Below are 24,734 nucleotides of genomic sequence, written 5' to 3'. Positions count from 1 at the left end.
ATTTAAGACAATATATACAATAGGATCTAAATCAATCTTGACTCACCTAGTGTGTGTTGCACTCTCACTGTCCAAATTCATGTGGTGCTTGTCTCTCAAAGACATGTCAGGTTGTCAGGGTTTTCCCTGTTACATGAGCTTGTAGTGAAGATTAGATGGAGTTTTTTTTCTTTTTATAGAGTAGTTTGAGAGATGGGAGGAAGGAGGCTGTGGTGTAGGTGGTGGGGCGGTGAACAGCACAGAGCTACAAACCAGCTCATACAGCCTGGTGTGAAACTGAATAAAACCTAAAAACCAAAATTACATGCAGTTTCATGCATTTCCAATGCACAATGACTTTAGAGTAAGAGAAACATATATTTACAAAACAGACGAGTAAAAAGGTGCAAAATGCCGTAAAAGATGTAAAGATAAGCGTCGTTCCAGTGGTGCGGCCCCTCGCTGACACATTCATGTGTGTTGTGGGTGGTTTGTGATTTCCCACGTTTATAGGTCAAAGTCACCCTTTTCTAACACCCAAACAAATGACAGGGGCTTTTTTTTCTTCTTCTTAACTGACCTGATGTGTGATGAGGAAATACAGTGCGTGTGCAATAAAGCACGCTATACAGGTTCCTTGTTGATGAGTTGCGGCCACGTTGTGTCACTCTACAGAGTCTATTTTAATCACAACTAATCAGCTTGAATGTAGCCTGAATTTAGATCTAAGGCTATTCAGAGGGTGAGAGTGAGAGTTATTCATGCATTTATAATTGCAGCTTGTAGATAAAAGCGCGGGAAATATATAGCTGCATCGGGCCATTCGGTGGCTCACGTGTTGAAGATAACTGACTGCAGATTAGAAGGCCAACGTGTTATTTTTACGTTTTCCTGTATGTTGAAAAAGGAATCGATTGCCCGCTACTTTTAACATCAGGCCTCAAACTTTCACTTTGATACAGCTAATCACATGACTCTGAGCCTAGTGCTCATTATGCTGCTGCAGCCTCTCACTGCTGGGGGACTTCCCATGATGCACTGAGCACTTCTCTTCTGTTGCCTTCTTTTCACCCCCCCTCCATGCAAGAAATGCCATAACTGCATATTTTCATGAGACAGACTTTTGTTTTCCCTGTGCTCCAGGTTACTTTTTGCTTTTTGCTTTCTTTGTTGTTTGTGGTATTTCTACTTTTTTCACTTCCCCTTCCTCTTACTCCTTAACTAGTTATGGCACACAAATGCTTGTCCAAGAACTTCTGCTAGAGAGCTTGTCCTGTAAAAAAAAAAAAATTTAAAAGAGACCCTGTTGATACCATACACTTGCTCGGGGGGGGGGGCAACCATAGACCAATGCCATAGACCAATGTCATAGAACAATGCCATAGACCAATGCCATAGACCAATGCCATAGACCAGTACCATGTGCAGTTCTATGGTCTCTTTTCTAGTTTTTTAAATGCAACTAATGGAGTGCCGCTATTTATGCTAATGACTTGGGATAAAATGTAAATCCATCCATTAATTTTTTACGCATATGATACAATCATTTATTGTTGTGCTCACACAGCTAGCTTTGATAGTAACAGTCACAGCTGTGTCAGCTCAGACTAATTTTAAATGCACAAAAAACAAGGTCATGTTGCTCCTTATTTAAATAGGAGGGTGGCGGAAGTACTTGGGTATTGTGATTGATAATAATCTTTAAGCCACATATTGACTACCAGTTAAAGAAACTTTAGCAGGTTAAAGAGGCTGACGTTGGAGTTCATTTTCCAAAACTGATTGTGTTTCTCTTTCACTGCAAGGAAAAAGCTTGTTGCTAACATCGTTTTACCCCTACTTGATCACAGTGATATCATTTCCATGAAAACCCTGCTCATTCTCTCCCTCTGTTGGACTCTGTTTATCCCGGGGTATTAAGATTTCTCTTGCAGACGTTAAAAGACAAATGACATGAACTTGTCCTTGTTTTTGATATGATGGGTGTAAACATTAGATAGTTATTTTATTGTTTTTTATTTAACAATTATAATATGTTTGTCTGAAACAGGTCTCTCTTTTAAGTGAGACCATGAGTCTCAGTGGGACTACCTGTATAAATAAAGGTTCAATTAAAAAAAAGAAATATTCAGACTTCATTACCTGGAATATGTCAGTTTTTCTTAAATAAAACAGCTCATTTTTATTGTAAGTATATATTTGTAATAGTATACACATAACAGGAAATAAGTGAAAGCATGTTTGTTTTTTTAATCATTTTTCATTTTTGCAGTTTACTTATGAACAAACATAAGAAAGCGGTGAGATGACACTAGCTTTAGTCAAGAATCTGTGCCACTTGTTTGCTTTCATTTATCGCTGTAGATTGGCACAGGCTGTGGAAAAACTGAGACATGAAGATGACTCATGATGTTTTTTTCTCCAAAATGTGCTTCTGTATATTAAAAGAAAACTGAGAGAACATTAAGATGTGTTATTTATAGATAATGATAGTATAGTTTTCTGGTCCAGCCCAACAACTCATTTTATTGGGCTGTAAAGTTGTTGTTTTTTTAATCTATTATTGTTGCTCATCTAGTGTCTCACACAACATTACTTCTTCTTCTGCAGCTTAACCAAAGTCTGGGTTCCTTTTTGGAGGCCCAATGATGTTTTCAAAATTCATCCAAGGTTTCTCATTTTGCTCTTTATATTTAGCTGCCTCAATTTTAGGATATTTAAAAATTGCATGCAGGTGACTGTCAGTTTGGTGTTATTTCTTGCACTGAAACCTGTGGATGTTTTCCAAGGCAGGCATAAACTGTTTCATAAAACTATCCCAAGAGAAATCAAATAAGTACCACCCAAAGGTAGAGTCGCACTCCTGCACTGTTTCTTTGCAGCAGATGGGTACTTAAATGACTGACTACCTCAGGCTGCTGAAGTCCTTCTTTGGAATACGTGTTGATTTGCATCCGACCAGGGAGGGACCTTTCAATGCATCCCTGTCTGATGCAGATTTTTCTCCCTTTCCATCATATGCTTCTCCAGCTCGTTTGAGGAAGGCACCAGTGGCACCAACCAAGCCAACCAAGAGGCAGAACTGCTCATCTCTGGGTCCTTCCCAAGGTCGCCTCATAGTTTGACACCTAAAAGGCAGCAAAGGAGAAACTTAGTCAGATGCTCAAACTAACTCAACCAGAGCTCTCTGAGGCCTCTCTAAAGACCAATCCTCATCTTTCTCTAAGTGGTGTATAGTTATATAACATGCGTTTTTGAGTTGTATTAAGACCTAAGCCCTACATAGCAAAATGAGGCTTCCATTACAATCCCCAATGTAAGAGTATTTTAAATGATTATTATTATTATTTTATGTCAGAGTTTTTAGGGAGACTCCACTCTTTTCAGTGAGTTCCCCGACTTGAAAGTTATTAAAAATCTGCCTGTACAGATTGGTTTTTGTGTGTAGTTTTTGAATCTTTTTGAAGTTTTATAATGTCCCCTTTTTATATTACTCTCTCTAAGGCTGAGCTCAGACGCTTGTGGAAAGACTTTCCTTTGCACTGCTTGTGTCAGTGATCTTAGTCTTACCACAGCTTGTGGCCATAAATGAGGGTCGGTAGTTTCTGTTCATGTGCTCTGATGTTTCAGCCACTATGTGTTTGAATTTGATAAGTTTCTATTACCATGATGAGCAAATATTCTGAAGTATACAAACTGGCTCACTGAGAACATTCTTCACTTGCTTTGCAGCAAAGTATGGCTTCTTGTGACAAACTGTCATGTTTGTGCTCGCTCAGACTTGGTTTTGGAAAGATTCTGTTTTGCTAAAGAAAAAGTCCAAATCAAACTACAATTTTTGTAAGGATAAGATGTTGTTTTGATAGAATAATATAGCAGCATTTGAAGTGGAAATCCACTTATGAGGATGAGACTCAGCATGAAAACAGTAGTGAAAGTTGCCTTTTGTGAAGACAGCAGTAAGAGATGAGAGCGAGAGGGTCTATTTCCATTTCTGTTTTTGGTTTCATGTTCCATGGGACATCCCCAACCAACCAGTCTGTGTTCTCCTGGATTATTTAAATGTCACAAACTTTCTCCAACCTTATTTCAATTGAGAGCAAACACACACATACAGACACACCTACACATACAACATGAAAAAGAAAAAGTAGTATGTGGGCTACTGGGTGCTGTCCCCACTCAAAACAAGAAAACATTTTCACCATTGCTTCCTATACACCTAGCCTGTAATAGTAAAATGGTAAAACTAACAGGTATGAGTCCTTCTTTCAAAATACCTCCACAATATTTCCCACCAATAGGTCAGTTGTTATGTTCCAACACTACACCACAAAAAAACAAACTCCTTCATTTAGGACTTCACACTTCTGTTTTTGCGGTCCCATAAACCGCAATGCTACACACTGAGGTACATTAATAAAAAAGAACTCTCAAGTATTTGTTCATACATGACATGGTGTATCAATTCAATTCAATTCAATTCAATTTTATTTATATAGCGCCAAATCACAACAAAAGTCGCCTCAAGGCGCTTCATAGGTACAGAGAAAAACCCAACAATTATATGACCCCCTATGTGCAAGCACTTTGGCGACAGTGGGAAGGGAAAACTCCCTTTTAACAGGAAGAAACCTCCAGCAGAACCAGGCTCAGGGAGGGGCGGGGCCATCTGCTGCGACCGGTTGGGGTGGGAGAAGGAAGACAGGATAAAGACATGCTGTGGAAGAGAGACAGAGATTAATAACAGATATGATTCAATGCAGAGAGGTCTGTTAACACATAGTGAGTGAGAAAGGTGACTGGAAAGGAAAAACTCAATGCATCATGGGAATCCCCGGCAGCCTACGTCTATTGCAGCATAACTAAGGGAGGATTCAGGGTCACCTGGTCCAGCACTAACTATATGCTTTAGCAAAAAGGAAAGTTTGAAGCCTAATCTTGAAAGTAGAGATAGTGTCTGTCTCCCGAATCCAAACTGGAAGCTGGTTCCACAGAAGAGGGGCCTGAAAACTGAAGGCTCTCCCTCCCATTCTACTTTTAAATACTCTAGGAACAACAAGTAGGCCTGCAGAGCGAGAGCGAAGTGCTCTAATAGGGTGATATGGTACTACAAGGTCATTAAGATAAGATGGGGCCTGATTATTTAAGACCTTGTATGTGAGGCGCAGGATTTTGAATTCAATTCTGGATTTAACAGGAAGCCAATGAAGGGAAGCCAAAACAGGAGAAATCTGCTCTCTCTTTCTAGTCCCTGTCAGGACTCTTGCTGCAGCATTTTGGATTAGCTGAAGGCTTTTCAGGGAGTTTTTAGGACTTCCTGATAATAACGAATTACAGTCGTCCAGCCTGGAAGTAATAAATGCATGAACTAGTTTTTCAGCGTCACTCTGAGACAGGATATTTCTAACTTTAGAGATGTTGCGCAAATGGAAGAATGCAGTCTTACATATTTGTTTAATATGTGCGTTGAAGGACATGTCCTGGTCAAAAATGACTCCAAGGTTCCTCACAGCGTTACTGGAGGCCAAGGTAATGCCATCCAGAGTAAGAATCTGGTTAGATACCATATTTCTAAGATTTTCAGGGCCGAGTACAATAACCTCAGTTTGATCTGAATTAAGAAGCAGAAAGTTAGCGGCCATCCAGGTCTTTATGTCTTTAAGACATTCCTGCAGTTTAACTAATTGGTGTGTGTTATCTGGCTTCATGGACAGAGCTGGGTGTCATCTGCATCGCTACCTGAATGAACCTCAACGATTTGATGGTAGGTGGCTAATAGCTGCTGTCACAAGCCACTACAGCACTGCTTCCAGTTTGATTGCCAGATTGGCAGATTTTGGCACCAAGAAGTAGGGATGGGTACCGGTATCCAGTGCCATTATTATGGCATACCTTTCCAAGGGTACTAGGCGGGCCCAGGTACGTACATTTTTTTTAGAGCAGAGCTACAGATTAAAAATGCCCAAGGTGAAGCGGTCAAAGTCTGGCTGGACTTCACAGCAAAAGATGCAAACTCAGCAGCCTGTAACAAGTGCTTTAAGGTGATACTGTGCAAAGGAGGTAACACCTCGAATCTGATGAAACACCTGGCAACGTATAGCGGGTTTTTTTAAAAAGCCGAGAAATGCACCGTATTTGATAGCTTGCTGCGAGACCTCACTCCAAGCACATCTACTGTGTGGTGCCTGTTACCGGATCCGGAGTTAGCAACATCCTCCAAGAACATGAAGAGTAGAGTCCTGGCCCCTAGCCCTGCCAGTGTAGCAGAAATGATGACGGATGATGATGGTAAATGGCCTGTATTTGTATAGCGCTTTACTACTCCCTAAGGACCCCAAAGCGCTTTACACATCCAGTCATCCACTCATTCACGCACACATTCACACATGGCAGCAGCAGCCATTCTTCTCTGCGTGAGTAGCTTAATGTTGTTCGTGTGTAATTTACGTTGAGTAGGCTAACCACGTTATTACATTAATGCACGTAAGGCGAACTAGCAAACACCGTCGTAGTTACATGTGGCTGTCTTCTTGTTTGATGGCAAATACTCCCTTCATGTTGTATCAACAGAAAAGGCTAACTTGGTTATCATTTTGCAGAAAAAAAAGAGACTGCTAAAAATAAAAACATAAGAGGCTTTTGGAAAAAGTTTGTGTTCTCCATTCTTTAAGCACCGGTTCAAGCACCGTTTAAGCACCGGCACCATTTCAAAAGTACCGGTTTGGCACCGGTATCGGATAAAACCTAAATGATACCCGTCCCTACCAAGAAGGATTATTCACAAGAAGAAAACCTTCAGTGCAGGTGCCATGATTGTTTTCTGTGAATTATCCTCCTGGGAGGGCACATTCCAGAAGATTCACCCTAAGGTCCGACAATGCAATGCTCAGTGAAATGGCAAAAATATGCAAGAGCCACATCTTAGACTCTATAGGTCTGACTTAGTATGTTAGATCAAGTTCATGATATTATCTTTAGAAAAGTTGGCTTGATTGCCCTGAGGAAGCTTCTTCTGACTAAAAAGAACATAGTGGTATATTTTAAGTTTGTAAAATTGCATCTGAACAAACCACAAGATTTCTAGAACAATGTCATTTGGACTGAAACATCAAACATCTCCAAAAAGAAAATGTTTGCTCATAAATCATTGCTCCACATGTGGAGAAAACCAAACACAGGATCTCAGTAAACACTTCATACCAAATGGGTAGTACTGTGATGAATGGGTGATGATTTGGCCCAATGGATGGAGTCAGTTTACAGTCAAGCATGGACCTTAGTGTTATAGCGCTAGATGTAAGACCATCTGTCTGACAAACAAAGCTTGGCTGAAACTTTGTTGATCCCAAAAAAATCCGGAAATCTAAAACAAAATGATCTGTATACACAAATGCTGTGTATAAGAGAATGCCCACAAAGCTCAATGAGCTGAAGGAATGTAAAGAAGAGTGGGTAAAAATTTCTCCACAACAATGTGGACACCGGTGAGCCTGGTTCTGCGGAGGTTTCTTCCTGTTGAAAGGGAGTTTTTCCTTCCCACTGTGATCAAAGCGCTTGCTCATAGTGGGTCATACGATTGTTGGGTTTTCCTCAGCAAGTATTTTTGTAGGATCTATCTTACAATACAAAGCACCTTGAGGCAACTTTTGTTGTGGTTTTGAGCTGTATAAATAAAATTGAATTGAACAATGCGAGAGACTTATTATACTCTACTACATCTCATATACTGATGAGGTGTGCTCAGTAACTCACTCAATTCTAGAACCAACCTTTGGTGCCCCCCCCCCCCCCCCCAAAAAAAAAAAAAAGCAACAACAAAAAAACAAAATACAAAAAAAACATTCACTCTGTCTACTGTGTGTCACTACCTATGATGGATTCCCCAAGGCATTTGCAACTGCCTGAATTACTTCAATAACAAGTTACTAAGTGACTGGGTTTTTACAAACACTCATTTCACAATCACACTCCCCTTTGTTTCCCTGAGGAAAGATCAAATACAATGATGGTAGAATTTTGATGACGGCAAAATTACTGTGTGGTATTAAGCAAACTTACTATTCCTTTAATGACTGTGGATGTAAAATGCATTGAGTAAAACAATAATAAAGTGGACACAATAATCCTACTGTCACTGTATTTGTGTTTCAGATTCTGATTTAATCTTGATTGTTTATTGTTATTCCTGGTTTTGGTTCTCTTTATTTCTTGTGTTCTTAGTGATTGTAGTCCTTCCTCCTTAGTATTTATGTTAGCCCGTGTTTAGTCTCTGTTCCCACGTCTACTTGGTGCTTTTCCCATGTCCCATGTTTCATGCCCAGTCACCCTTGTCCCTATGTTCACCGTGTCTCCCCATTCACTGTGTTAAGCTTCCTTGTCCTGTGTTCAGTGTATTCAATTTTGCTTCCTCCCCGTCTTGTTATCATCATCATCATCATTTAGTTATTTATATAGCACTTTAAAAACACACCTGGTAGATCAAAGTGCTGTACAATACTAATATGCACATAGTAATAAAACCAGACATATCAATAAAATTAAAAATAATGATAAATATCAGTTACCCACAGAGTTAAAAGCCAGAGAATAAAAATAGGTTTTTTTTAATGTCAGATTAATCCCAGCTGTGTTTCCCTCCTGTTTCCATTCTCTTGTTTCTCCCCTGTGTATTTTAGCACGGTGTTTTCCTCTGCCTGTTGTCATGTCGTACCCTCTCTGTGCTGTATGTTTCCTCCTTGCTCCTGTGTTTGTTTTCTCATCAGCTCTTAGTTTTCTAGTTTCTTTGATTTCTAGTTTCTGGTCTCCTGAGTTCCTACTGAGCTCCCGGTTATGTCAGGGTCCTGGGACTGGGCGACCCAGGATCCCTGGGCAGTCATGGACCTGTGTATTATTATTATGTATTTTTGGTGTCGTTTCTCCTTCTCTGTGCGTGTACATATGTGTGTTTCTCTGTGCTGTGTTAGTCTGTGTCCCACTCATATATTTAGGCGAGGTATGGGTGTGTATGTCTGCGGGTGTGCCTGGAGGATGGAGCTCGGCCACCTGCAGGCCTGAGGGGTGTGGCCCTGCGGAGGGACTGGCCACACCCGAAGCCACACACCTGCCGCTGATCAGGGCTCGTCGGGGGAGCTACTTAGGAGAGTCTTGGAGCTCCCACCGACGCGGGATCATTGAGTTATCGTACCAAGTTAGTGTGTCAGCTTATGTCTGTGTTGTTCGTATATGCCCGCCGAGGGTTAGTGTTGACGGCTGCCTCTATGGTTTCCCTGCAGGAGGAAGAGTGGTCCAGAAAGGCAGCACGCACGGGGTGTGCGGAAACACAACAGCGGGGAGCACGAGCACGAGCACAGACGTCGGAGGGAAGCACGCACACGGGGTTCAAGGGAGCAACGGGGAGTTATTGTGTTTACAGCTTTCCACTGTAAATAAAGAGCACTGTTTGCATCGCAGAGTCTGCGTTTTGGGTCCTCCTTTCCCCACATCGCCACGGTCTGCCCTCCAGACCGTGACAGGTTATCATGTTTTCTTTCTTGTATCTTGTTTTGTTTCTACATCCTGCCTGCCACAGCACAACCTTGACACCTACTTTACAACTTTTGTGAACAGCTCATTCTGCTCAAAAGCATCATGGAAATCACCCAGTCTTTTTTCTGCAGAGACGTACTGTAAGGCAGGCCCCCTTCTGTGTAGATCTTTGATAGATGTTGTTTCATTTTAACAATAAAGATCACTGTGTTTTTTGTGATGTTTTCTGATGCACCGTAACTTGATATACTTATAAATTTAAAAATGGAAAAGCAAATCACATGAGGGAGACAGGACTTAGGTGTTTTGGTTTTAATTGGTTAACAATTACTCAAGAAAAAAAGAAAGAAATATTCTTGTAATTGAGGATGCCAGTGGATCCAACAGTAACCTGTAAAAACCAAGAACATTTTAACAGTCATACATACGTAGACACATACATATGAAAAATGTATATGCTGCATGTGCTCACCGTAATCTTGATAACTACGTGCAAAACTCTGTAAATACAGGTATAACTTTAGAGGTCGACAAATACTATTGCATTCAAGCACAAACAAATTTATTTGAGTGGTTAGAGATAATATCTAAACCGCTCACCTTTCTCTTGACGTGGTGTGACGTTCGCCTGCATGTCATGACAGGCTGCATTTTTCAGAAATGTTGCCACGATGTCAGAGCTATTACTGCTGCGAGCTTGAAAGAAAAATAGTTACCGAAAAGTAAGTTAGTCAAGAAAGTTTAGTGTGTGCATTCAGCAGAAAGCTGGAATTGTGTCAAACATTTAAAATAACCAAAGGTTTAAATTTTTATTGTAATTTTTGTCATCTTTAAGATTGGTTCTCTAGTGCAGCGGTTAACACACTTACAGTAATCACTTGGCTGACTTAATATTTCTGACATTTGATTCAAGCACAATGCTTCATTTTGTTTAATCATTTATTTGCATTTAACTTCTAATTCTTTAAAATAGCTTACAATACAGCATGTGTCTATGCAGGGAGTCTTCCGTTCCTTTCTCCTTGTCTAGTGGAGGCTCTATTTCCTGGAAAATGATGCATTCGGAGCATTCGGCCCACTTGCCACTCCATAGTAGGTTCTTGCGCTGTGGCCTTCCTGTAGTAAAATCACAGAAAAGAGCAAAGCAGATAATGACTGTGATATCAATTTTCTCTTCTAATGAAACTTCTAATCAAACTTTAGCTTTAAATAGGGTCTCCGTGTAAAAATCTAAATTTAAGAAGCAGAATTCTGTCAGTTTTGAGCTAAAGTGCTGCAGAAAATGCTACTTCAATGGATCAAATAAACAGAATTCTACAGTGGAAATTGGGCCCTGGGTACATTAAAGCATAGAAAAACAGGGTGACGGGGCTGGTCAGTTAGAAAAGCTAAATCTGAATTTAGTTATCTTGTCAACTCTAATAAGAAATTACTGATTTGTCATTAAAGAAATTGTCAAAATCCTAAATCACAAGAACATGGCTGTGACCTAAGGTGGAATAAAATAGTGCATTCAGTAGAGTCCCATTGTGGTTTCCCATTTAATGTGGTATTATAAAAATAGTCCATAACAGGTGGCAGAAATTTTCACTTGTCCCTATAATGTGGCAGGGTTGATTTTTAAACTTTACAGTCATTTCAGGTGCTGAATGTGGGACTTTCTGCCTTTATGCTGTTGCTAACCACTTTTTTGTGATGTAGACTCAATTCACCATCAAATAAAAGGACCAGCACATTTTTAAAGTCATTTCTGGGGCACTGTAGTTATTTGCAGTGTTTATGTTCACTGTCAATTTATTTGTATAGCATGACGTGTTACAGCAAAGGGGATTCACAGGGACGAGAACATAAAATTCTCTTTTGGGCTGATAAATACAATACTCTGGAAAGATATTCATCCCATTCCTGGTGTCTTTTCTTTTTGCTTTTTTTGCACATGCAGTTTTATTTAGATCAAAGAAACTATAAATTTTTATGGGCATAGACAGCACGAGTTAAACACTGAGAAGAAGCTGTTTATTTTTGCTGTTTTAAAACTAAAAGAAAATGATGACTGACTTTCACACTTTTTGACCAGCTTCGTGTGGATGGGTCAAGACTTTTTTTTGTAATTTATGTGTTACAATGAAAACTGTCAATTATATGTGTTTGAAGTAATTACAAGTAATTTATAGAAAACCTTGGTTTCTTTTGCATTACTATCAGACTCGAAGGGCCTATAAATCAAATTCTGAACAGTTCATTCCTATCTGAGGTCTTGTCTGAACTGTTGCCCTAAAATTGAACCCTGAGGAATGTAAGGCCATTGAGGTGAGACAAACGAGTCCTTCCCTCACGAAACAAGCAAAAAAACGAAACAAAAAAACCACCGATTGCAAATACATGCTGCAAATCCCTGTGTCATCAGATATGCAAACCCACAGTCTGTTGAACAGGATACTGTTGGTGAAATGGTCACAAATATTTTCCCTTTTAACGGGTAAATACATCACAGAAGCCAGGGGGTTTGTGCTGATATTAATCACTTTGCTCCTAAAACATGAAACAATCTTTCACAGAAGTGACTTTCACCTTACAGCTCAGTGAACTTTACACTTGTCCTACATTGTTAGGTTCTTTAAAAAAAAAAAGGTTATGGTTTGGGTTAAAATTCAGCGGAATACAAGTGGTAGACATGAGCTTCTTCCAAATCACGTTTGGGCTCACTCTTTGAGACGGGTCATTTGTGGGAGTCTGGTTAGAGCTGCTGCTCTACCACATCCAAAGGAGTCAGCTGAGGTGGTTCTGGCCTACTGATCACCACTTAGGTGTTGTGCTTCAAGCATGTCTCAGTCAGAGTCACAGTCAGAGAGACTTTATTTATCCCCAAGGGGCAATTAAGATAGATACTTTGCCAACCGCACATACAATACACAAACATCACATTGGGGAGACAGGTCAGGCTAGCAATGGACGGTCGACCGCACGAGCAGCGACCCGATCCGAAACAATGGAAAGTGCACAACACGATGAAAGACAAACGAACTCCCCCCAGACTGAGCTCCAACGGGGAGATCAGTTTAATAAAAAAACACCTCAGCACATGACACATGAATCATCACATCTCACAACATAGAAGACATAAGCTTTGAAGGCGTTTGGAGGGGGTGGGGGTGGGGGGGTGAGTGTAGGTCTCTGTCAGTGTACATGCGTATGTGTGCGTGTGTCCGTGTTCAGCTGAGAGAAAGTGTCCCTTCACTCAGTTAGGCAAAAGTCAACAATCTTCGGTCGACGCGGGTGGCCTTGACTGAGGGAGAGGGAGAAAGTGTGACCACCTCCATCAAGAGCCAGGAAAGAAAAAAAAAAAAAAAGAAATGTCTGACCAGGAGGAGATCCCCTGTGGGTGTATGAAATGATCATTTGAGGCTGATGTTACGGCCCCTGGCCTTGGAGGAAGTGGGCCGGCCTCCCTGTAAGGAAACCCAAGTGTGCCAGGACCTACAGACGATTGGCTGGCTGTTGACCTGTGATGCTCCAGGGACCAATGAGTGACTGATTGTACCCACCTGTGACTACAAAAGGCTGAAGAACTTTCATTCAGTGGACACTGCTTTGGACTGAATGTGCAGGTTGTCCCTCAAGCTTCTGTCTTTGTACCATGTTTGTTGAACTCTGTTTAAGGTGTGGAATTTTGCCTGAATAGCCTTCAGTCGTATTCCTGCCTGTGAGGCTAGACCTAATTTGTACCTGTACACGAGAAAGTTCTTTTGTGTTGGCCAATTGCCTAGTGGTTTGCTATCAGTTTTCAGTTCTGACTTTTTTTGTAATAAACCTTTTTCTTAAACTGATTCCCTCCGTGGTGGCCTCATTTATGTTACCTTCCCTGTTGCCTAGCAGAGCCGGGACATAATGGGATAATTAAAGAAAATCTTGGTGTACCAGGATAATGAACAAACATTAAAGTCCACTTTACAACAAGTGTTATTACCCAGATCTACCAATGGCCACAGCTGCTTTGGGGAAATACAGGGTTTAGTGGTATGCCCAAGGAGATTTCAACAATTGAAGGAGCCTAAACATCTGACCTACTGCTGCTTCAACAACTGTGTCACCAAATGATGTGACACATAATGAAAAACAACTTGTGAAGAAATGAGAACTAGGTCAGTGCAGCTGTTAAAAGTTATTTAACATGATATGCCACAGTGCCACAGTAGGTGGTTAGATAGGCACACATTTTGCCACTTTTAAAGGGCAAAAAAGTCCAGCTGTAAAGGCAGGAAGTAGTTGATGATGATAGTAATCATTTTGGTACCATAGTCGCAGATTACCACCCACATCATTATACTTGTTGTCATGGTCCTGGGTCATTCTGACCCAGTATTCTTTGTTTCCTTGTGTTTCTGTAGACTGTGAAGTTCATTTGTTGTTTTTGGAGTTATTCTATCGGTCCTAAGTTGTTTAGTTTAGTTTATCATCATGTCTGTGCTCTCCCTCGTGCTCCTCAGTGTTTTTCTCTTCCCCTCTGGTCTGCGTCTTTGTGTATTTCCTGTGTTATTGTGAAGGTCTGGTCTCGTCATGTCTGATTACTCCCAGCTGTGCTCTCCTTCTGTGTCTCATTCCCACGTTATCACCTATGTGTATTTAAGCCTTGTATTTGCCTCTGTTAGTTGCTGGTTCTTCTGTGATGTCTCCCCGGGTCTCCCTGTGTTCCGCTGCATGTTATCTTGTGAGTTTTGGCTTCAGTTTCATGTGTTTAGGTTTTCCCAGTTTAGTTATTTCTTGGTTCCTGTCCTCCCCATCTCCACTTAAATAAACTCACTCCTCATCCCAACCTCTGCCTGAACGTCTGCCGACACAGCAGTGACACTTTTTTAGGTTTGTTTTTTTGAGTTGGCCACTGCATGACAGCAAACTCCACACTTTCCAAACAGTTAGCGCACACAGGCCTAAACAGAGGCGCTCATGGTCAAAGTGCAAACTGACTCTAACCGTAGAAAAACATTTAAAATATGAAACAAAAGCAGATTCTAATCTGCGAACACATGTATGAGCTCTTCCAATCAATCATTACACAATGGACAACAAAATACAGTCCTCAGTGCAAATCAGTGCACCATTGCTCGTCATTGTAGCCAGTTGTCAACTTTCTACATAGCCTGGACCAAATCTGTCTTCTGGCAATGAACTGGATGCAGAATCAGAAATGCTTTGATTCAGAAATGGGCAATATGCTGGGAGGAACTGCATCATCATACGAGGGTGTACTGCAAACCGCTTATTGACAAGGTGAGAGTGGTGCAACACCACATTCTCCAAAATAATTACAAGATTGGCATGACCGGCCTCAACAGCCGTCTCTCCTCAGGTGGGATCAGCTTCTCACAAAGTGCGTTCAGGAATGTTATGAGGCGCTCGGTGTTGTACGGGCCAATAGTGGGGATATGGCATAGGACACCATCACTGGGGATGGCAGCACGCACGGTTATGTTGGCGCCCCTCTGTCCTGAAACGGTGAAAGTGGGGCTGTACCCAGTGGGGTTCTTTCCACATCTCCTCTTTTACAACATAAATGGAGACACGATGTGCCCCCAACTTCAAGCCCCATTATTCTCTCAGTAAAAAAGGACAAACTTACAATGAAAGGTGTCTCCAGTTGACTCTAACTGTATGATATGACAAGGCATTACAGTATAGTAATATTTCCACATATTTTCATCTGGCCTCCTTCACAGCATCAGAGTTCCTTTGAGATGGAACTGCTGCTTCATTTCCACATGGTTACTTCTTAGGACGCGGTCAGTGGTGGTCAGGCTTATGGCATTGTTTGTAACGACCATGTTCACAACATGCAGAGGATGGCAGCCTTTGGATTCTATAAAGATGTATAGTAAGTTGTAATGGGAATGAGGAAACAGTTACACAAAGTATATCACTGAAGATATCTCTGTATATACTGCACAGCAATCTGTTCTCCAGTCAAAAAATTCTGACAACGAATGCAGCAGTGTTTCTGTCTAGAACAAGCTGTACTCTTTGTCCAGCCTCTAAGTAAAAGGCCATGATTGATAACATGATCAACAACAGCTGCCCAAATTTCTTCTGAAACTTGGGCCTTTCCAACTACACCTGCACCCCTCTACCTCTTACTCTCACTCTCATTTGCCTCAGACCGCCTCCATCCGTGCTGGTAAAGAACAACACAGACGTGCCACCTTTTAAGTCCTGCAGACTGAAGATTATTGTGATGGCTCTTGGCGAAGGCGGTCACACTTTTCTCCTGCTCTCCCTTATCTTCCCTGCTTAGCTTCTTATGTCTTTGTCTTGTCTCGTGTTTTTACTTTTCCCTGAAACACTCTCTCACAGTCTGTTTCTAAAACCTAAAAGAGAATTATGGATTTGATCAACTGGTCCCTGAATGCTATTGACACCCTTTTCTCAACGAGAAGTCCGAGTGTCCTGGAGGTACTTTCCCTGCCGGATACACGATGGACGGGTGGCAGACATGGAGGGTCGTGTGCCTGGCGGGACTGTCGATCGAGGACGCTGAAGATATCAACCTATTCGGAACCATGATAACAGGGTTCTTGCTGATCGGAGCTGGCTTGGCCCTGGCTTATCGGAGAATTAAGAAAGCGGAACCGGCTGTTCAAACCCCCCCAAGGCTGCTCGCTGGGATTGAAATGATGGGACGAGGTGCAACTTCGCAGAATGGGCTCACTGAGTGCAGCATGGATAAGACCTTGGAGAAGCTTACGGCTGTTGTGAATACTCAGAATAAATTGGATCACATCTTGGAGCAGCTCACTGCGGTCGTGAGTTCTCAGAATCTGCTCTTTGAGCACAAGAATGACAAGACCACGGAGCGCAAGTTTGATAACATCATGGAGAAGCTCGCGGCTCTCCAACAGGAGATGGAGAGACCAGTGTCAGACTGTTAAGAACAGCTTGAAATTCTCATGAGTTGTTTGCACTAAAGAAAAATCACCATCATAATGTGGCTATCCCTTTGGTGCCAGCTGTGGTCTCAAGGCTGGAGCCGAACAAAAACTCCCTGATAATGACTGTGTTTAGACTGTTCTTCCCACTCCATGCAAGGCCACCTGGGTTGGCTGGCAGTCTGTTTACTTAGCCTGGCAGGGCGAGGGACAATGTCTCAGCTGAACTATGGACACGCACACACATACACTTACACTGATAAGCACTCACTCATCCCTCCTCCCCTTCCAAACGCCTTCGACGCTTCGACATTTATGTGCTTTCTGTGAGAAGGAGTTTTTTTGTTTCCTGGTCTCATGCTGTCCTCCCAGAAGCCCAGCATGAGTAGAGGTCTCTTTTTTTCCTCTTGTACTTTCCCATTGTAGTGCACATTTCAGTGTTTTTCTGTAATGCAACCGTTCTCTGACTTGTATCCCCATGTGATGTCTGTGTTGTGTGTGTAAGGTCGGGGGGCGGGTTCATTCCACTGCAGGGCAACCTGCCACTGCATGTGGCGAATAAAATTTGAACTTGAACTTGAACTTGGAGTGTCAAACAGGTGCCTTAGGGGTTTCATACATATTTCTGTTTGGTTACTACAGCTAAAACAGTGGGGTTTGGACTACTTGAATCACATCTGTAATAACTGTTTTGCAGTCTGGTGGGAAAATGTGTCAATTCAGTGAAAAAATTGTTAACATACTTGCTCTGCTGAGATAGTGATGTTAAAAACTGAATGGATCCCAGTTTTTTTAGGCAGGTCAATGCAATCAAGAAAAACTGTAATATTTTAGAATGAGATCGAGTTGTTTGATACTTTAATCCACTTAACCCAGTATTCTCAAACATCTGCATTAGGTAACAGAGTTAAGACGGACTTTTGCGAGATCTTGCAAAAATCCGTCTTAATTTTTTTTTCTCCCGTGTCCCCTGCGGGGCTCCGTACAAACGTAAGGAGTGTAAAACTATGTGTCAAATTTTAGTGGGACTGTAAGAAGTTCTGCATTTGCAGGAGCAAAATTTGACAGTTGGCTGGTATGATACGCATTCTGTGTACTGAATTGTTCTTTGCGTGTGTGTGTGTGTGTGTGTGTGTGTGTGTGTGTGTGTGTGTGTTCATGTTAGATAAGCAAAGCTGTGGTGACACAGTGAGTGAACTGTGTAGCTGGGTCATTGATCGTTATGGTGATAGCACAGTCAGGAGTGTGCAGAGCATTACTGCACGCTGCTATCTGTTTTGATCTAACTTTTGAATTTTCAAGTTGACTTGACGTCTGTGTTATCTTTTACTATAAACTTTCTACAAAACAAGACTAATGATTGACGGCTAAATTTGAATATCAGTAATTTAATTTGCAAAACGTAATAAATGTACTTTTGTCTGTCTAAAGTAAAGCAATTATATCAACACAGATTTAATTGAGAATTTCAAATAATGAAAATGTGTTTGCGTATTCATCTAAAACATTTATCCATCCATCCATCTTCTCCCATTTATCTGGGGCCAGGTTGCAGGGGCAGCAGCCTAAGCAGAGAAGCCCAGACGTCCCTCTCCCCAGCCACCTCTTCCAGCTTGTCCAGTGGAACACCGAGGCGTTCCCAGGCGTCTGCCCCGGGGCCTCCTCCTGGTGGGACATGCCCTGGAGACCTCACTCAGGAGGTGCTTAGAGGCATCCTTGTCAGATGCCCGAACCACCTCAAGTGGCTCCTTTCGAAATGAAGGACCAGCAGCTCTACTCTGAGCTCCTCCCGGATGGCCGAACTGCTCACCCTATCTCAATCACCCTTGCAAGGAAGCCCATTTCCGCCGCTTGTATCCGTGATCTCGTTCTTTCGGTTACTACCCACAGCTCGTGACCACAGGTGAGGGTAGGGACCTAGATCGGCCAGTAAATTGAGAGCTTTGCTTTTACACTCAGCTCTCTCTTCATCACAACAGACCAATATAGCGTCCAGATCACTGCAGCTGCAGCACCAATCCGTCTGTCAATCTCCCGCTCCCTTCTCCCGTCACTCCTGAACAAGACCATGAGACACTTAAACTTCTCCACTTGGGGCAAGAACTTGTCCCTGACCCAAGTGGGCACTCCACCCTTTTCCGGCTGAGGACCATGGCCTCAGATTTGGAGGTGCCGATTCCAAAGCGAGCTGGAGGCCATCACCCGATGAAGCCAACAGAACCACATCATTCACAAAAAGCCGAGATGAGATCCTGAGACCACCGAAGTGAAAGCCTTCTGCCACTTGGCTACGCCTAGAAATTCTGTCCATAAAAGTTACGAACAGAATTTGTGACAAAGGGCAGCCCTGGCAGGACCCATCACCCACCGGGAACGAGTCTGACTTATTGCTGGCTATGTGGACCAAGCTCTTGCAACAGTTGTATAAGGATCGAATGACCCGTAGCAATGAGCCAAACACCATTAAAATTAGAAAAGTTAGAAAAAAATTTGTTTTCTTTAACTTCATCAACAGTTCTGCCGGTGTTTTCTTCTTGCCTGCACTGACATTTTTAAGAAATACTTAGAAAGGGTAATAGAAAGGGTTTCCCCAAACAGATAACAGCAGGACTCTGGGAAGCTGCTGCATAGTTTGTTGCTGTATTTGTTGTCAGTTTGTTTATTCTTTTTTATTTATGAGCACAAAGTTACCATCTTAAAAATCTAACTTACTTTGACCTGTGGAAACCCATATTTACTGTGTGTATGTGTGTATTATAAGCGTCTGTGTAAGTAGATGGTGCTGCAGATACCTTCCAGTTCCAAATCATTGCTCTCAAGATTTATATGATAGGTCCAGGTCTGCTTTATGCAGTTATCCCCCCTGAAAAACAGTGAACATGGCAATTTTTATAAATGCAAGTGAAACATAGAAGAAAGACTTTCGTTTCATTCTGAAACATGCACTGACGACTGTTACATTTTCTACACATCACTTCCCTAATTCTAGTATCTATTTGTGCTTGTGGGGTTTCTTGTTTCTGTTAATTTCTCCTGTTCTGACCATTCCATTAAGCAGTTTCACGCACGTGTTTATCCATTTCGTCAAACTCCAAAATCAGGAACACTCCACTGGAACATTTCTATTTTTTAACTAACTTGAAAGTAAGTAAAGTTTATTTCACTGTAATCAGAATCACAAAGCGCTGAACAACAATTACAATGCAATATAAACAAAGAACCATATTAAAAACAGAATTTAAGGTTAAAAACAGATAACAAAAGAATCTCAGCAGAAGGTTGGATTAGAGAAAGACTCCACAGAGTCAGCTAAACAGAACTACAGTGGTAAACTGTTTCAGAGCCTCGGTGCCACAGACTGAAAAGCTCTGTCCCCCTTAGTCTTTAGCCTTGGATGAGGGACAGCTAATAAAGTTCGAGGTTGTGAGATAGCAACCAGCAGTGTGTTTGAGGAAAAAGTTGAGATAAATAGTCTGGAGTTTGTCTATTTGCTTATCTGTATGTAAGTGTGAGGATTTTAAAACTCCTGAAATCAAGTGGGAGCTGATGTAAAGGAAATAAAACAGGGGTAATGTGAGCTTGCTTCCCAGAATGTGTCAGGAGTCTGGCTGCAGCATTCTGAATTGCAGGTGTCACAGAGGTGATTTTTCTATGCCCGTAAAGAGGGCATTACAATAATCTAAGTGCAATGACACAAGTGAATGAACAGTTGTTGCATTTCAGAGGAGGAAACTATAGCTCACAGCTTAGAAATGTTCTGTGCTGTTAAGCTGACGTGCTTTTTCGGGATACGATTTTATTAAATAATTGTGTGCATCACATGTTTCAACTTGCTTTGATGCAGGTGATTTCACAATTTCACAGGTGATTTCATTTAGCTTCAATGTCCAGAGCAGGGGTAGGCAACTCCAGGCCTCGAGTGCTGGTGTCCTGCAGGTTTTAGATCTCACCCTGGGTCAATACACCTGAATCAAATGATTAGTTCATTACCAGGCCTCTGGAGAACTTTAAGACAAGTTGAGGAGGTCATTTAGCCTTTAAATCAGCTGTGTTGGATCAAGGACATCTAAAACCTGCAGGACACCGGCACTCGAGGCCTGGAGTTGCCCACCCCTGGTCCAGAGAATATCATTGAAGTGGGTTATTTATGCTTTTCATTATTTGCATTCATATACACTCACAGGCCACTTTATTGAGTATAGCATGATTTTATTGTGCTGGACCCCTTTTTACCTTCAGAGCTGCCTTAATTCTTTGTGGCATAGATGAGTCCTCAGAGACTTTGGTCCATAGTGACACAATAGCATCACAATTGCTGCAGATTTATTTACATCCCAAAGGTGCTGTGTTGGATTGAGATTTGGTAATTTTGTGAAAGGCCACTAGACTGCAGCGAACTCATCATCATCATGTTCACTAAACCAGTTTGAGCTGATCTGAGCTCAAACACAGTGTGCTATCCTGAGGCCTTCCCCAAACCACAGCCTCAATTCACCCTCTTCAGCTTTTCTGCCATTACCTACTAGAAACACTGTCAAACCTAAATGTTGTCTGCAGTAACTGAGACTCATCAGACCTCAACATCTTTCCAGTTTTCTATTACCCAGTTTTTGTGAGCTTGAATTTTAAACTTAGCTTCACATTCAGAAATTCTCTTCTGCATACCCTTTGAGTTTTGCAAGAACATTTCATTTTTTCCCTTACATCGAGTTATTTTATTATTATTATTATTATTATTATTTGTGAAAAAAGAAAACTGGCATACTGTACTTGCGGGGATCAACAGTCACTTATGGGGACAAAATGCTCGTCCCCATGAAGACATTTTCAGACTCAAAATGTGGTTTTAATGTCAGGGTTACAATTAGGTTATGGTTAGGTTTAGGCTAAGGTATAGGGTTAGGGGTTCATTTGTAATGGTTAGGGTATGCAGTTATGGAAAGCATTATGTCAATGAGATGTCCCAACAAAGTTATCCAATCCAATTTTATTTATGAAGCACTTTAAAATACCCAGCACAGGACCAAAGTGCTGTGCAGAAAATAAGTTGAAAAAAATAGAATAACAGAAAACAGGAAAAATAAATAAATAAAACACATAATACATAAAAATTAAAACAGCGCTATATTAAAAAAGAAAACAACATAAAACAGCATAGAATCAACTAAAAACAACTAAAATAAAACGAAAAAATAAAAACCAACATCTCATGTGGTGTCAAAGGCCAGAAAGAAATGAAAGATTTGAAAGTGTGTGTGTGTGTGTGTGTGTGTGTGTGTGTGTGCGCTTGAACTTGCTGCCTCACATGCGCATGTGTCCAGTCAGCAGCAGTGTGTCGTTTGCTCTTTCCTCCATGGTGAAGACAATGTTGTCCAGCACTCTGAACTTCTGGATGTCCGCCTCTCTGTGACTGACTGCAGCTTTAAAGTACCATGTCCCCAGATGCTGCAACAGACACACACAGAGTGTGACATGACAGTGCGGGGTAGCAGTAACTGTATGAGAACGAAAGCTATTTAAAATAGCCCACATCAGAAGACCACTTATGGAAAGACCAGAGGGAGTAGGAAGTGCATCTTTGTGGTTGTACTTAATATTTATCTCGGTAAATCTCTCTGCAGTTGTAGTAAGTGTGAAATACCAATCCTGTACAGATAAGATGCACTTAACCAGAACATTACGCAATAAGGTCAACAGTAAATCCCGTCGTACTGAGGTTATTATAAAAAAAACCCTCAGACCAGTGAGGGAAGTGCCTTTGGTATTTTCATAAATCTAAACCTCTACCTTTGATTTTTACTCTCACCTTCTGCCGGTCGATCGCGTTCACAGACAGCATCTCAGGCTCCAAGCAGGGAACGATGGTCTGATACAACAAAGTGTACAAAGACAGAACAAGAGAGAAGACTTCTTTTAACATAGCTGCAGTCTAAGTCAACACTTTGTAGTAATCCTGATCAAAATGCCCGGAAACTCCCAGGATTGTCTCTGAATGTGTGCAATACTCCAACAGACCACTTTATCAGTGTGGGTGGAGGTAAATGATTAATCTGCACAGCAGCATTACCCCTGAACTTTAAAGGTAAATAATAGGTTGGAAATGGGATGTTTGCATCCATGAACATAAAACTTCAGCGTCAGGATAAAATACATTTATAGGAAACTGAGACATTTATTCTCACAGGTATTCTTACTCATCCAACACTTTCTGAAAGGAATAAACTCGCTAAAAACTCACCATCACTGACTCATCATCATATGTAGGAGGTGTTTGTGGCTATTTCTAAACTGGAACCAACCAAATTTTCTCACGAACATAACAAACAACAACCCCAAGTTTTAACTTTGTTTGTGTTCATCCTGCCCCGCGTCCCACACCTTCTGTCAACACACACACACACACACTAGGAATCATTAACTTCCTGTTTCGTCTTCCCATACTAGGTTTGGGAGAACTAAATTACTGAATTATTAAGAATCACACACGGCTCTCTCAATCAGGTTTGCTTCTGATTTAAAAAAAAAAAAAAGTCAAGAAAACAATTGTATCAAAAAACAAAGAATATTTAGTTGAAGGCTATTAACAAAACAATAATCAATAAATAACAAAACTAAGCAAACATTCCCTGTAAATGACCAGTTTTAAAGACTATGAATAATTGTCAAAATATTTTGAACAGCTAATTGAATAACTGACCTTTTCATGTCTCATGTATGAAGAAGTCTCTGCTGTGTGTTCATTTGAATTCTGCTTAGAGCTGTGTTCCACACCTGCTTCCACAAGGTGGAGTTGTTACACCTAATTAACTTTCTCCAGATAATTCACACTTCAAAGTAAACAAGGAAAGTTTTTTTCCTACATCAAAAATCACATCACATTAGTTTCATTTCAATTTGGGGGTTTTTTGCATACGGTTACATAATTGTGATCAAATTATGTTGTTTCCTACAATAAAGTGATGATAAACTATAATGAGTAGAGTATAAAAACAAGTCAGTTAAACTTCTGGTCAGTTTGGGGAATTTTTAATCGGGTTCAGCCGCTTTGGTGTTAATGAAATTAAATGCAGGTGCACTAGAGGGAAAACAATGAGAAAGCCCCAAAACAGGATTGGTTTTAAGGGTGGAGGACATTTCTCCCTCTGCATCTTTTCTGACTGTTTTTACACTAGTCTAGCTTTTGGCTAGGGTCACTGTCACTACTGGTAGCAGGAGGCAATACAAGGATCCTACAGAGTTGTAAGTTAATAAGTACACTAATGCAGTGGGCTCTGGGTTCTTCCTGGAGCACAACAATGCCCAACCACTTGTTGCAAGAGTATGTAGGCAGCTCCTGGTGGATGAAAGAACTGATACCATTGACTGGGCCCCACACTCACCTGACCTAAGTCAACAGAACACCTCTGGGACATTATCTATCTGACGCTGCCAGGTAAAGCTAATATTATGAGACTTACGATGTAGAAAAACTGATTTTTATGTATTTGTTTTCAAGTGTGAATTATCTGGAGAAAGTTAATTAGGTGTAACAACTCCACCTTGTGGAAGCAGGTGTGTAACACAGCTCTAACTCAATTTCAAAATAACACACATGAACCTCGGTGATAGACTGTCGTTCCTGCTGTGTAGATAACCAACCTGATTTGTTTTCTAAATTGAGATTTGATGCATTTTTAAAGTTTCATTTTATAACCAGTATATTTAGACATGCTTCAAAAAAGTTTTGACATCGAAATAAAAGAATAATATTGTGCAATGGTGAAAAAAAATAAACTGGGGGAAAAAAGGTGAGATGTTCACTGAAGCTGAGCAGTAAATACAGGGAAGGCTTCTCCACATTGACAATAGGTCAAAGTTCATGTACTTATAAAATACCCCACATACTGAGTGATGTTTTTCTTGGGGATTAAATACATATTTCACTCAATAAAACTATTATATAGTGTGTTTTTTCTGGACTTTTGATTAATTATTTGGGCTCTTTCCATTAAAATGAAACTGAATTTTGGTCTCTAAGCTTGTGAGTCTGAGGCTTATACAAGAAATGTTGCACAGTTAAGCTGTACTAAGAAGTGGGAAAATGTCCTTTACCCAAACAAAAAGAAATCCTCCTGAATAAAAGAAGGTCCATAAGGGATTAGTGTCAGAGGCCAGCTTAAAGCCAGCGTGCATGATGGTGTTGTTTCACGTCAATGAAAAACCATGTAGAAACCTAGATCCATCCCTGAAACTGTGTTGTAAACAAAGGATTTGTGTAAGTGGTAATTTTCTTCTACCCCTCAGGAGAATCACACATATTTAGCCAGACTT

At 41.1% G+C, this 24,734-nt stretch overlaps 1 protein-coding gene across 1 annotated transcript; it reads right to left on the bottom strand.

Moving 5' to 3' along the window:
• Nucleotides 1–9,810: 9,810 nt before the first annotated feature.
• On the bottom strand, nt 9,811–23,253 carry apom (apolipoprotein M). The gene is made up of 7 exons (XM_080895945.1): nt 22,231–23,253; nt 21,730–21,869; nt 19,217–19,287; nt 10,486–10,623; nt 10,108–10,203; nt 9,980–10,007; nt 9,811–9,898 (listed from the first exon to the last, which is right to left on the bottom strand). Exons 1-6 carry the CDS (start codon nt 22,342–22,344, stop codon nt 9,994–9,996), a joined length of 573 nt encoding a protein of 190 aa, XP_080752071.1. The 5' UTR covers nt 22,345–23,253; the 3' UTR covers nt 9,811–9,898; nt 9,980–9,993.
• Between the last annotated feature and the right edge of the window lie 1,481 nt (nt 23,254–24,734).

Source organism: Rhamphochromis sp. 'chilingali', assembly GCF_963969265.1.
Source record: "Rhamphochromis sp. 'chilingali' genome assembly, chromosome: 11".
In the NCBI taxonomy this organism is placed as follows: domain Eukaryota; kingdom Metazoa; phylum Chordata; class Actinopteri; order Cichliformes; family Cichlidae; genus Rhamphochromis; species Rhamphochromis sp. 'chilingali'.
The sequence above is the reverse complement of the archived record's forward strand: the minus strand, read 5'-3'. Positions and strand labels throughout refer to the sequence as shown.

Excerpts from the sequence above, each read along its gene's own strand:
- apom (XM_080895945.1), bottom strand. The coding sequence starts at position 22,344 with ATGTTAAAAGAAGTCTTCTCTCTTGTTCTGTCTTTGTACACTTTGTTG. Across the intron at positions 19,288-21,729 it reads CTGACTGGACACATGCGCAT|GGGGGATAACTGCATAAAGC; the intron begins GTGAGGCAGCAA and ends ACTGTTTTTCAG. Across the intron at positions 10,624-19,216 it reads CAATGATTTGGAACTGGAAG|GAAGGCCACAGCGCAAGAAC; the intron begins GTATCTGCAGCA and ends ATTTTACTACAG.